The sequence below is a fragment of the Brachyistius frenatus genome, unplaced genomic scaffold (genome assembly GCF_029030835.1).
Source record: "Brachyistius frenatus isolate BFR_SWC_R1_liver_20210118 unplaced genomic scaffold, ASM2903083v1 Contig_4, whole genome shotgun sequence".
In the NCBI taxonomy this organism is placed as follows: Eukaryota; Metazoa; Chordata; class Actinopteri; family Embiotocidae; genus Brachyistius; species Brachyistius frenatus.
In genome coordinates, this window is record NW_027210603.1 from 5,369,219 (window position 1) to 5,383,239 (window position 14,021).

Here is a 14,021-nt window from a genome sequence, read left to right on the forward strand (position 1 = left end):
TGCCCAGTCCAACTCCCTTCTTCCCTTGAAAGTCTGCTTATGTCCCATGTGCAGGGATGGATGTGTAGGGTTTACTAAGGAGCATACCTCTAATGTGGAGTGGAGATGTTTTCTCATTGATAAAGCTAAAGTCTGTTGGTTTACTATGTAGGTCCAGGCAGAAATATCTCCACAACCGCTTCATGTGTTGCTATTAAAAAGTGTGCAGACGTCCATGGTTCCCAGATGTTCCCGTAACGACTTCAATGAGTGCTTCAGTTCCTCTCTCGTGCCACCATGATGTTTACAGTTGTGTTTTTTTAGTTAAATATCCTTTATTTTTTTACTACCAATAATCCATCATCAAGTTGAAATGTCAATGTGTCCGATACATTTGTTCAAATACAAGCAAAACTAATGAGATTCCCATCGGACTCAGCGGAACTTTGTGTTTATTTTTAATTAGCCAATGTAAGTGTGCTGACCTGCTGATCTAAGACGGTAACCACTCCCCGCTAAACAACAGCATGTTAGTCATTGTGAGCATGTTAGCTTGGTCATGATAGCATTTAGCAAAAAGTATTATTTTGCAAAGCCAGTAATAATGCTCCATATTTTCAATATCACCTCGTTAAGAACAACAAAAGTGCAGATGCTTCATCTATATGTCAAACTATTTGTTTACATACATGAATATACCTGAAATTGTACATTTCAAGACTGGATCTGTAAATATGTTTATATTTTATGTATGGACAATCAGCTAAAGGAAAAAATATTTCATAATTATTTTATTTTTTTAAACAGACTTAAATTAACCCACTGATGAGAAAGGAGAATTATTATGTGCATTGCCGTATTTTAATTTTTTTTTTTTTAAAGCATTTCAGTCACTGTTTCTGACATTCGTGGCATCTGGACGGGGCGTCGCACCCATAACCACCACAGATTATATAAACAGACACATTTTAGAACTTTGACAAAAGCAGGCCCCGAGTGTTCGGTGTACGGTATGTGGGTGGTCAAAGCGCAGTGCCAGCTAGAAAAAGAGTTTGCCTGTGTGTTTCTGTAAACTATTGTGGATCCATAGAATCCGTGTGTTTGTGGTTGTTTTGTAGGAGCGTGGGAGTGGGAGCACCTTCAGGAGGCCCTGGAAGAGAAGCTGAAGAATACGCTAGCTGTGGCTCAGCTTGTTGAGCGCATACGGTCCCTCATCGGCAGAGAAAGGGTGAGGACTTCAAATCACCTGTATTCTCTTTCTTTAACATTGAATAATCGAATAAAAATAATCTGGTTTAAGGCTTTAATAGCTCATGGCGTGTATGATACAGGTATCCACTCCCCCGTAACAAAATAGGTTAAATAACTTTAATGTGTAAAATTTGCTTTTTGAATTTAAAACACATGTTTTTGTAGTTGCAGACTAGGAGTGCCTTAATTAGCAAGACCTTGTTTAGAGACAGTGCAGTAATAATGGGACTATAATTAGCATATTTACATAATTACTGCCTTTAATCACCCCTCAGATACTGTGGGAATTAGCAACAAAATAAACAAGAGATGCTCTCCAAGGAGCAAAAGCACAACACAAGATCTGTGCGGACTTCACACTCACATCAGCCACGAGCATCAAAGTTATGTTAAAAACTGCAGCGTCACATCTGTAAGGCATCGTGTCTATTTTGAAAACATGATGCGGCTCCATGTAATGGGCAGCATGCTGTAACATTTAGAGGGGCATCAGGTGATATGACATGGCTGACAAGCCTTTTGGCACCATGCATGGTCTACCAACCCATCGGGGTATTGGTAGGTCTTCTACCTGAGGCTGTCGAGATGAGCTGACACACCGAGACGGCTGGGCCACTTTAACGCGATGAGACAACCTAATGTCCTGTCGTGATTTGATCTCGTCCTCTCCGAACACCTCTAGGACTTGTGACTCCGCAAGACTGGCTTAAACCAGCTTTCCATACGTTTTCTATGAGCTCTCCATTGTTGCCCCCAAATCACAGAGGCTTGATTCTGTCGCTGCGCTTGTTGAGCGCTCTCTCTGCAGCAGAGCGCTGTGAGAATATGGAGTTCTTTGTGCTTCGATTGGGCTGAGAAAGGTTATCTAATGTTAATGGGAGTCTTTGACGACCCTCTTTTGTGGACTTAACAAAGCTGTGTGTGCCCATACACTCCGCAAAAACATACACACATATCATCCTTTCTTGTTCGACCAGTTTCCCTCGCTGTGCAGTGCGGGATACTGTCTACACATACTGTATATTATATTATTGATTCATTATAAAAAAAAAAATTAAAAAAACTTGAAATGAGGATGAATGCCTGCACTCTGTTCTCCGGGTTAGCCAGCTCCAGTCATGCTGTTCTTGGCACTCGAGTTCAAGTATGTTTGGATAGCGCTAAGCAAGACTGGCAGAGATCCATTAGTATTCCACGGGGAGGCAGGATGGATGCACAGAATGGCAATTGTGCTGGTAACGAGTACCTGACATGTAGCAGAGGAATGCTAACTCTCCGCGTCCGATTCTTTTGGCTTCCTCTTCACTGTGTGTGTGTGTGTGTGTGTGTGTGTGTGTGTGTGTGTGTGTGTGTGTGTGTGTGTGTGTGTGTGTGTGTGTGTGTGTGTGTGTGTGTGTGTGTGTGTGTGTGTGTGTGTGCGTTCGTGCGCGCAGAGCCCCAGGGACACACCGAGTGCGCGGGCAGCTCAGCTTGGCCCCCAGACTCTTGTCAACCTCTTCAATTCTCCTCTTTACTCTGATGTCATCTTCATGGTGCAAGGTGGGTTCATGCCGATCCGTCAGACCCACACACGCTCAACAAATGCAGGCGCCCGCCATCACCCAGCAGAGGGAGGTCACATTTCATTAGCCGTGATTGAATTATGATCTCAGTCCCCCCGGCCTGGTCATCCATTTGAAGACAAAATAAGATAAAACGGTCCGAGTCATGGGCTCTCTTCCGTTCCTGTCATGTTTCATCTCGACAGAGGCTCATTCATGTGCTGCATATAGCATTTCTCTATTAAACTGGGAATTATAAAAATAATGCCCCAAAGCCTCTCCTAATCAATACTCATCTCATAAAAAGTGCGGTGAGCTTGTCTTGTCCTTGCACCTCTTAGCTGTGAGTTAAACTGTTGGAGGTCATGGAGAAAATGAATACAGGTATATTCAAGAACAGTGAGTAGATATGTACTTGTGCCCAGGCTTTAAGTGTCATTTGTTTCCTGTTAATTCAAATGGACCATTATCACTGATCATGACTTGTAACCAGCCAAATTGAATTATGTTTGGACTCTGCACCTCAGGCACAAAACATGTCAGTGATGTTAGGAAGGTTTGACTGAAGTCAACTTGTTCAAAATAATTCATTATTTGCATGTGATCTGTTGCCAACTTTCAAGATTCAATACATTAATTATGAACTATTCCTGAACTCTGGCTCTGTGAATTCCCACTTTATTAGCACTTTTTCAGAGAGTCTAAACGTAAAAGTTCATTTTGTGTGTGTGTGTGTGTGAATTAGGGAGTGTATTGCCAGCCCACCGGGCGGTGCTGGTGGCCCGCTGTGACGTCATGGCGGCCATGTTCAGCGGAAAGTACGCAGAGGCTCGGAGTCGAGTGGTGCCCATCCACGGTGTCTCCTCAGATACCTTCCTGTCTTTTCTGGAGTACCTCTACACTGACTCCTGCTGTCCTGGTGAGTTTACTACAGATAAGCCAGAGGTGTGCTCACAATACTACTGTAACCACTGGATTCAGTGATTGCAAATATATATCTAATGTGGGCACTAAATGAAGGAAAAAAACAGAATCTAGTTTTCTGTGTTCAGTGACGGTACAATAATTGTAAATATATATTTGATTTGTGACTGAGATGAAAGTCGCTAATGCGGTGGATCTGAACAACATAATGAAACACTCTTTTACAAAAGGACAATGGATCTTTAATGTCAATTTAATGCACTGCAGAAATAAGCGCCATTACTAAATAAAAAAAAAACACGAGAGAGGTACATCAGTGTTTTCCTCTCGGCTTCGGTCACTAAACGCAGCCCAAAACAAAAGTGCAGATGACGAGTCCCATCAACCATCTGTGTGACTACGACGTGCTGCCAGTGTCGGTCTCGGGAGGCGCTCGCAGAACAGCTCTGAGCTTAAAATTAAATTAGATTTAGTGATGACAAAATCAACCAGTGGCATCACTGCTTTTGATGGTGCCAAATCACAGTCCCAGACGGGTTGTTGTTGTTTTCCTCCGTCAGTATCCGACACATTGTGTGTTACGTTTTCAAAGTAATTAGGGCTGATAATTCTCTCTGGTGATGCCAATGAGCTACAGTACATTCAAAGCAAATAATTAAAGTACATCCGAGTTGCTTCCACTGTTTTGAAGTTGCAGTTTTTTTTAATTGACTCCTTGTGTTGTCAAAGCTTTACTGATACAGTTGATCCCTCTGAAAATCAACATCTAGTTGGCAGTGCTTTGCAGCTTAAAAACACTTTGTGCTTGTTGTTTTGGTTTGTCAGTCATTTAGAACAGAGGGCTGTTTTCAGTCAGGCTCCGACACACTGATGGTATGTCGCCTTTTAAGTAAGAAAAGTCAGAGTCAAAGCAAGACCTGAGAACGAACTTAAACACTGACGAAGACATTTTGTTCCGAGTTATTTTAAGTCTCAAATCTCTTTGAATATTAGTTTCACTGGCCAGAGAAAGGACTGTATGTGATGTTTATGTTGGCCTGGGTCAGCTGCATGTTTGCATCAGCAACTCTTTGCTTACAGGTTAGCCAAAACATCTGGAGGAACTGAAATGTCACTAAGGCTTTTTGTTGTGTGCATATTAAGAGTTTTTCTGCCCACTAAAGGGAAAAGATGACCTAATACAGCTTTGAATGACAAGCTATTGCAGATGAATGTAAAGCTGCTCGGGAAGCCGAGTGTGTCTTTGTGATCTCTCTCTCTCTCTCTCTCTCTCTCTCTCTCTCTCTCTCTCTCTCTCTCTCTCTCTCTCTCTCTCTCTCTCTCTCTCTCTCTCTCTCTCTCTCTCTCTCTCTCTCTCTCTCTCTCTCTTTCTGTGTTTTTTTGTGACGATCAAGGCAATATTGCAATTGTTGTGCCTCTTATAATTGCGCCTTTCAACTCCAGATCATCACAGATTCTGAAAGAAAAAAATAATTTGTTATGTTGATTAATTATAAATATAACAATTATAACTATAACTTATAGTTGCAGAATGAGTTAGCCACGAAAATTACCGTCACCCTCCTTTGCAGCATTATGTAACAAAGCTGCTGAATAGACAATACAAAGCTTCAGAATAATCACTTGTGAATAAGCAGCGGACGCTCCCATTATTTTGTGGCATGAGACCTTTTGATGAAAAAATGATGAAAACATTTCAACAGGCGATCCTCAAGATCCAGTTTAGGCACAGATATCCAGAGACACGTCTTCAGGTTGGGTTTTGGGATCAGGAAATTATAGGCGTGAAGCAGCTGCAGTCGCTGTACCGTTATGTAAGAGCTCAGGTCTCAAGGTCAAAAGAAGGTAACTCCACCGGGAGCAACAAAAAGGAGGAGTGTGAAATCAAAGCAGAGGCGCTACCAGACCTTTTGATTCAGATTAACACTGCATACATATGATAGAATACATTGTTAATGCTCATGTGGGTGATTGTGCAGTTCTGTGTTGCTGCTGCTCAGCTGAGTGCAGCAGCCTGTCGGAGATGCATGCAGAGGATCAGCGTGTACACGAGGGAGTGACGGATGCTGAGGGTGGTGTTTGACATAAATGACAGAAATCAGGGGTAATTTGATTTGACATTTTAACATTACATAAAAGGATTGATGGGACTTACTTGAGGTTTACTGCACGTAGGAATAATGTAACAGCACAGAGAGAGCAAGAATAATTATTTATATGTAAAGTGATTTAATTATTGAGCTCTATTTAAAAGGCCTGTCAGCTAAGATTTAACACTGTTGGTGATAACATGTTATGTATTTTATTAAAACTACTGCAGTGTAGGCTGCAGTGAGGAAACTATGTTTTGAATGTAACATGATTGTTAGAAATAAAATGGCATGAATTAAGTAAATTAAATAAGAAAAATGTTGCCCCCTTGACATTTAAAACGTTCAACCGTATTTTTTCTCTTTTCTCCTTAAAACTAAATTATTTTTGGACACTTGAGGGCAGTGGAACAGCCTCTAAACTCAACACTGACATCACCTTTTAAAGTAGATGTGGTGAGCTTGTTGGCATACAGTTTCCTCTATACACAAACAGCAGGATTGATAGGACTAATGTCTTTGGAATTGTATTTAGCAATTCTTATTGTGTGTAAATGCTTTTATTGTGAGAGTGGATGTTTTTGTTTTAAGCTTTGTACTTAATCCCAGTGTGGCTCTTTTCCAAATTGATGTTAGGAGCAGCAATTATAAAAAAACTTTCTTAACTCCATGGAGCGTTTTTATTCCTTTGATTTCTTATAGAGTCCTAAATGCATTAAAATATGTTCAGCTATTGCTCACTTAAATAAAATTCACTTAATAAATTACACAGCAACGGCAGACAGTGCTGTGTGTGTTTGTGTGTCCAGCCAGTGTGTTGCAGGCCATGGCCGTGCTGGTTTGTGCCGAGATGTATCAGGTGAAACGACTGCAGCACCTGTGTGAGGTTTGCGTGTGCGCTTACCTCCAGAGCATGCCCAGTAGAGAGCTGTCGTCAACGGGTATCAGCGTGGTTCGGCTACTCCGCAGGGCAAAGGTCAGTGCAACTTTTGAGTGTGCGTGGGTAACAAAAAAAAAAGAAAAGGCAAGAGAGACCTGCAGGAGATAATGTGTGTATGTAGAGTCAGTACTACTTCTTTACGATAGAACATCTTTCTGCTAAAATGCAAATGTTTTGTATTGAAGAAATCTGGCTTTTTGACAAATTGTCCAATGCAGTGTTATTTTTGGCTTAATGTTTTGACTAGCAATTACCCCGGGCCTCCGTCTGCAGCAGAAAATGATGTTAATCTTTAGAGAAGCATAGAATTGTTATTTCACACACGGTCTATGTTTCTTTTGATTCCCAGTGCCACAATGCAGAGCAGCTGTACGTCTGGCTTCTCCACTTCATCGCCAACAACTACCTGATCTTCAGTCATAAACCCGACTTCCTGGAGCTCTCAGGTCACTGCCTTGCAAACTCAATTAGTGAGACAGCAAAATGCAAATTTTAAGGTTTAGAAAGCTCGAGAGAAATAATCTGTGCTTTAAAAAAACAAAAAAACTGCTGTGAATGCCAGGAATATAAAATACATCAAGGTGCCTATCCGACGTAAATCATCTACTCACTTTATTAAATTTTGGAAGCAGAACATGAGCCTCACTTTCTATTTTGATAAATTTGAGAATTTAAAATGGTCTTGGACACCTCTGTATTTTATGCAACATTATACTGCCATATAGCACAATATGGCAGTATTTATGTATGTATATTAGACTTTGGGTTGTCAGGCCCTCAGAAAAATGCCTCCATATAGCATACATAATACTATAAATGTATGCTTGGATTATGCAGGATGTACTACTTCCACTTATTACAGTCTTGTGTATTTAACAGGCCACATAAAAGCAGATAGCGACAGGCTAATTTCAAAGATTAACAGCAACATTTTGCAGCAGTAGCATTTTTTATTGTCATTAGTCATACACACAAGACTTATTTAAGGCGACTGGACGGGTCCCTGAAGGGCACAAGCAAAATCAAAGGCCAGAGAAAGGGACAGCACACGATTGATTACCGTTGGTCTTCAGTTGCTTGTTGGTGGAAATGAAATCTTATCAGATATTTCAGCCTTTGTCGGCTGTTCATGGCAACGAGCCAAGGAGTTATTACTGAATCTGTATTTGTGAGTGTGTGTGTGCCAAACACAGTAAATCTTGCTGTAATGGTTATATCAGCAAAACATCCTACAGTTGTGTTTGCAGTAGATTACAGTTAACATCTGTCTGTGTTTATGTGTGATGCAGAGGAGGAGCGTGAGCAGGTGGAGAGGTTACGCTGGCCGTCCAGAGGCTACCTGCAGGAGCTCAGCGAGTACCAGCAGAGACGACGCAAACTACGCAAGTCCCGCTGCATAGTCATGTGACCACATCTGGACGCCAAAGCTCTGTGGAAAAAAAACGGGGGGGAGAGCAGAGGAGGGAATTCAAAGAGAAAAGAACAACAAAGGGTGAGAGTGGCCTTCAACATGTGAGGGAACAGACGGAAGAAACGTTTTTTTCTGTCTCTGGATGAAGGGCTGATTCTGAGGGACGAACCGCAACCAGTCGGACAACGTCGTAAAGCAGTGACACACACGGCTGCGACACGCCTCTCCTCCCCGAGGGGAACGAGTGGGCGCATTTTTTCCATAATGACTATTCCATCACGGACAAAACAAAATGACTGATCCTTGAAACCCAACGGGCTTTTAAAATCACTGTCTGGCCACTGGTCAGAGGCTCTGTGAGAGACTACTGTTCTACTGGCTGGCGGCTACATCATAGATTTACATATCTGGTGGACAACAAATCTAGGATCGAGTGCAGACTGTTTCAAGTGACATTAACGGGTAATGTGACTTCAGGTTGAAAAAGCAGGAAGAAAACAGAGCTAAAGGGTTTCTTCTTATGTCAATTCCTGCTGACGTCAGTGCATGAAGGTGGATCAAACAGTTCAGCGTTCAGTTCCTCTTTTGCGGGAATGGACTGCAGCACCGTGGCATGCCGTTGTAAGTACTCAAAATATCGTCACTTGATCAACATCAGCAACCGAGTTACACGCGCTTTTGTGACGACTGCTCCGGGCACACGGCGATCTCCTCATGGACGTGAACACAAGACACACATCAAAGTTTGCGTCACACTTGGCCAATTCGGCAACAGAGACCCTCGAAATGCTTCAGAAAGTCTACAACAACAAAGCAATGAGCCTGGAGGAGTGTTATGAGTGACATCGGCATTTCAGAGATTCAGAAAAATCACTGTGAAAAAAACAAAAAAGGAGCATCAGGTCAGGAGCACAAGCAGGATGGTTTTCTTTGACATTCACAGGGTTGTGAATTTGTCCCCGGGGTCAAACTGTCACCACGTTCTGAGGCGTCTGAGGTTAAACATCCAGTGCAACTGACATGAACTGTGCCGTGATGGCACTTAAGTTTACCAACTTGCCAATTTTACCACTGAGCGCTTTCTCACCCACAGCAGAACAATTGTTGCTCCCCTCCACCGCTGCTCACTGGATCTGGCTCCCTGCTACTGTTTTGCGTTCCCCAAAACGTGACGCTAAATTTGAAGTGCGCTCTCTGCTCACTCCGCCGACACGCCCGGACGACTGGTCACAAAAATGAGTGAAACTCGGGTTCTGTTTCTGATCAAGCGGCACTATTTTAAATACGGACTCACAAAGGTTATAGCTTCCCGTTGCTCCGTAGTTTCAGAACTTTTTAATGGCCCTTCATGTGTTCTGTGCACTGGACACAGGACTGCTCTGTCATAAATGAAACCCATGACGGCTCACGATACATCTGTGTCCCGCTGGATCTAAAGATTGTGAACACGCAGCATTTCTTAAGCTGAAATAAGTCTTGAGCCTCGAACTCCTCAGCGGCCCGATCGGCCATTCAGCCGCACGGTGACCGACATTAACACACAGAGCAGAGTGAAAAGTGGAACTGCTGCTGGTAGCACGGTCATCCTCATTTTCATCTGTAAAATAGCAGAAACTCAGTCTAGCATATGAGCAGGACCAATTTAATTACAGTTCTTTTATTGGGTTCTTTCACTTCTACAAAGCAAAATCAGTGAGTGTTTTATGGATTTTATTGCCATGCGAGATGGAAACCATTTTGATTGCACTCGGTGTCAAATGAGGCCATATCACGTTCATTGAAAAAAAAAAAAATGGCTTGAAATAAATCCTCAAATTAAACAAGCCCGTGTCAAAATCAAGTGCTTAGTACACCAAATGCAGAACAATAATCAATGTATTTTAAAATATCATTTCAAACCCGTTGAGCTGGACTTTAACTCTGACATTTCCTTTGCAGGCCAAAATGAAATCATGTAAAAATGAGTCCTTATCTGTTTGCAATAACTGATTATAATGATCTGTTTCTGTCGCAAGAAGGCCAAAGTCTTTGTAGCATTGACAGACATGGTATAAAGACGTTGGAGGAACCACCATATCATCAACAGAAGTTAGTACAGTAAAAACCTCAATGCCTCTGGATGGATACACAATATTTATGTTATGATTTTTTTCTTCTTTGAGCAATTGTTTTTAATCATAATAAGATTATGATTTATTGGTGCTGCAATATTTTTGTAAACTAAACTGTATGTGGACACTTTTCTTTTTTTTTTACATTTGGAGTAGAGACAACAGGGTAGCACTACTTTACAGTCTAATGTTTCACTGCTGTTTACCTAAAGGATTAGAGAAATTATTTCTTGATTTAAAAACAGTAACAAAAAAAAATGTGTACAGGAGGACTTGGGACTGTTTTCACTCCTGAAAGTCTGAACCAAAGTTCCTGTTTTGGTGCATTGTATGCATTTAATCCAGTTAGTTTTAATTTAACATCGCAATTTAGCGAGTGCACTAAAGTCTTTGAATGACATATTTACATCTGTCATCATCACCTACATCTGCCTTTTCTTGACATTGACTGGTTTGAGGACGTCCTGCGTGTGATGTCAGCGTGTTGTCAATTTGGCCTTTTACGTTTGAATGGGAAAAAATGAATGAACAGATTTGTTTCATTGCCACTATACTATTATTATTATAAAATTATGACCAGCACACTTTTTATGTGTTTTTTTTCAAGCTGACTTTTGATCTCTTAGTCAGACCAAATTACAATTAAATTTGTCTTTGTCATACATTTTTGCTTCTCTTTTGGTTCCTCTATTGTTTGATGAGTGACAATAGCCCGTCGCAATTTCCTGTGATTAGTCCAGATGTTCGAACCATTCAGAAAGTGTTTTCACCCTGAAAGCAAACCCAACCATGGTTCACATTGATCCAGCCTGAGATCACCTCTTTTGAAGGGAAAAAACGAGGCCTCTTTTAGAAGTGTTGTTTTGGTTTGGGTCAAATGAGTCAAAAGTCTGAAGGTGTGAAAACAGCCTTAAGTAGTCCGATAAACTTTCAACAAATTAAAAGATCAATAGTGACTTTTTGCAGCTAGTTTTTTTTTTTTTTTTTTTTTTTTAATTACGTGGATCTCTAACAACCTATAATTAGGATCCAGTTCTTGCAGTATTTTAGCAGGAATGTAGCAGAAGGTTGTGTATTCAGAACAAGCTTGCTACCAGTCAGACTTGGACAGTGTACAGATGATATCAGTTGGTGTCTTCAACCTCCTGCAGCGCAACAGCAGTCAAAGTTTGTGTCTGGTCAGTAATCCTCAGTTAAATTCCAATCTGCTAATGAAATCAGTAAATTGCAGGTGAAACTCTGGACTGTGAAACCAAGTGTACCGCAGTGCTGCATCCACAGCCAGTGTGTGGAGACACGCATCTGGCTCCACTGAGCCAGTGCTGAACAGACTGCAGATAACATGGTGTCTGACTTTAAATAAAAGACATGTTTTAGAATGAACACAGCAAAGACTCCATCACTGTCTCCACTCTGCTGTTTGTATGTGCACATCTTATTGATTTCTGCTCTACGAACAGCTTAACAACTCGCTGCGAGTCTCCTGAGGAGCAACTCTTACCCGCTTCACTTAATACAGATGTGTTCCACAGCCAGACATTTAGCTTTCACTTCCCAAGAGTGTGTGTATGTCGAGGTGAAGCGGAGATGGATCATGAATCTGTGCCGTGTCCTGTATACCTGGAGGTGTGGAGTGGATCACTGCAGGGCCCCAATAGACTGCAGCATTCCCTCCAGTTTACCGCTCTTGTGCAGCGCCGCCACATCACTGCCACCTCCAACACACTCCTCTCCAATGAACACCCGTGGGACCTGTATTTCAGTCAATACAAAGAACACAGGGGGGCAGCTGGTAAAACGTACATGAATTTCAGTATATCTTATATCGGCCCCCTTTTGCTTCACTGACAGGGACATTTATAAACCAGGTTCCCCCAGTGTGATTTGACAATGTTACAAAGAGCTTCTTGTGATGTGAGGAATGTTTTTCTTTCTCCGTCTTCTACTGGCCCCGTAAATGTTCAGCGGGGTTGGGGTCACGTGACTGCGGAGGAAAACCCCATGACAGACAGCACTCTTTGGTCTTCGAGTGGTCCTCTAAGGTATGTTTGGGCTCATTATCCTGCTGCAGTATGAATCACTCTCCTCACAAAGGACGCAGTATGTTTTTGAAGAACGGAGCGCTGCTTCTTCCCAGTCAGAGTGGAGTTGATTCGCTGCAGGTGTCCAACTCCAGAGAAGCCAAACAGCCCCAGACTTAAATCATCCGGCCATGTTTCACTGTGGGTTTGATCCCCTGCAGTACTGTCCTGTCTCCTGTTTATCGCCTTACACACTTTCCATCTGTCACTACCATAGATCTCGACAGCATTTTTTTTTTTTTTACAGTTATCAGTGATAAAAGGTATGTTTGGCCTTGTTTGGCCTCCCGACAAGCGGCTTACAGACATAACTTGAGAGACCACCACTAAAGAGTCTATTTTTGATTTTCTTACATCTGATTGCTGAGAAACAGTCCAGATTTTTTTTTTAAATATTTCTTCTTCATTTGGAATATCATAACTTCTCATGTTTTTTAATGTTTAAAATATTTCTGGGTTTATTTGAGAATCTAATCATCTTTTAATGTGGTCTCAGACTTTATGGACCCCACTGTGTAACCATGGGTTGGAAGGTAACTACATACATTTACTCAGTCATCTAAGGACAAATTTGAGGTACTTGTACAAGAATATTTTGTTTTTATTCTTCACTACACTTCTGGTGAAAACATCGTACAATTTACTCCACTGCATTTATTTGAAATCTTGAGTTACTACTGGCTTCAAAAAGAATGATTTGTGCATGCAAAACCAAAATCAAGAGATCATAAGATATGCTTTGATGTTAACTTGCTTAACAGTGTATTCACTAAAGAGATGAAATGAACAGTTGATTGACAGAAGTGTTGTTTGTTTTTTTTTCCAATAATTTCTTATAATAATTTTGTTTATGGAAAAACAATGCAGACAAATTTCTGGTTCCAGATTATTGTGCGTCTTTGATGAATGGGGAAAATTATCATCAGAATAATAAATAGAAAGAAGTATATTTTTTTTACAGTCTGATGCATAATTACAGAGCAGCTCCATCTCAAGCAACCCCAACAGTAAAAGGCTGTTTTTACGTTAATGCATGCCTAATAATAATGATAATCAAATTTATTATTATTATTAACGATAATAATAATAATAACTAAACTCTTGTTATCAATGAACAAGTATTAACCATTATACAAATCAATTAAAATGTAGCTTAAGTTATTTCATGCGTTATTAAAAGCTAAACTTCCGGTAGTTTATGAAAATGTCAATTTTCTTCTTCTTTGGTATGAACGCCATTCACTCTTTTTCTCTAAAAGTACACATTATTGGATCAGAAAAACATGTAACCACTTGTGAAGTGAAGGATGACAACGCATGTGTGTGTTTACCGTGCGGGCTCCGGTGAGTTCCAGGAAGTAGTCTTGCATGCAGTCCATGTCGCTGCGCCTGCTGATATCGATACACTCCAAATGTCCCGGTTTGAACGTGTATTTGGACAAAACGTCTTTGGCCATGATGCAGTACGAGCACGTGGGCTTCATAAACAGCACCACTTTGTCGCCTTTAATTTGAGCCTGCACGAACTGCTGCGCCATTTTACGTGAGAAAAAAGCGGAAGAAGAAATATGAGAGCTGTCCATTTGGTCACTTATGTTAACCACAGTGACGTAAGGGCACGTTCTCCCATCTTAAAGCGATAGTAGACCCTCGTGTGCGTGCACGTAAGCGCGTTCCAAGCGGCAACAACCCA

At 41.3% G+C, this 14,021-nt stretch overlaps 2 protein-coding genes across 2 annotated transcripts in view; one reads left to right on the forward strand and one right to left on the reverse strand.

Moving 5' to 3' along the window:
• The window catches only part of rhobtb3 (Rho related BTB domain containing 3), a 21,368-nt gene extending 13,235 nt beyond the window's left edge, over positions 1-8,133 (forward strand). The window contains exons 8-13 of the mRNA XM_069712164.1: positions 1,098-1,207; positions 2,664-2,769; positions 3,517-3,690; positions 6,595-6,761; positions 7,075-7,171; positions 8,015-8,133. Coding sequence (XP_069568265.1) covers positions 1,098-1,207; positions 2,664-2,769; positions 3,517-3,690; positions 6,595-6,761; positions 7,075-7,171; positions 8,015-8,133 — 773 coding nt within the window. The remainder of the gene's footprint in view (positions 1-1,097; positions 1,208-2,663; positions 2,770-3,516; positions 3,691-6,594; positions 6,762-7,074; positions 7,172-8,014) is intronic.
• On the reverse strand, positions 7,656-13,927 carry glrx (glutaredoxin (thioltransferase)). The gene is made up of 3 exons (XM_069712151.1): positions 13,660-13,927; positions 11,868-11,999; positions 7,656-8,154 (listed from the first exon to the last, which is right to left on the reverse strand). Exons 1-2 carry the CDS (start codon positions 13,909-13,911, stop codon positions 11,886-11,888), a joined length of 366 nt encoding a protein of 121 aa, XP_069568252.1. The 5' UTR covers positions 13,912-13,927; the 3' UTR covers positions 7,656-8,154; positions 11,868-11,885.
• Between the last annotated feature and the right edge of the window lie 94 nt (positions 13,928-14,021).

What these genes read in the sequence shown, in the direction of transcription:
- glrx (XM_069712151.1), bottom strand. Translation starts at nt 13,911, where the DNA reads ATGGACAGCTCTCATATTTCTTCTTCCGCTTTTTTCTCACGTAAAATG. An exon ending in AACTCACCGGAGCCCGCACG is followed by an intron (nt 12,000 to 13,659) that starts GTAAACACACAC and finishes ACTGAAATACAG; the next exon opens with GTCCCACGGGTGTTCATTGG.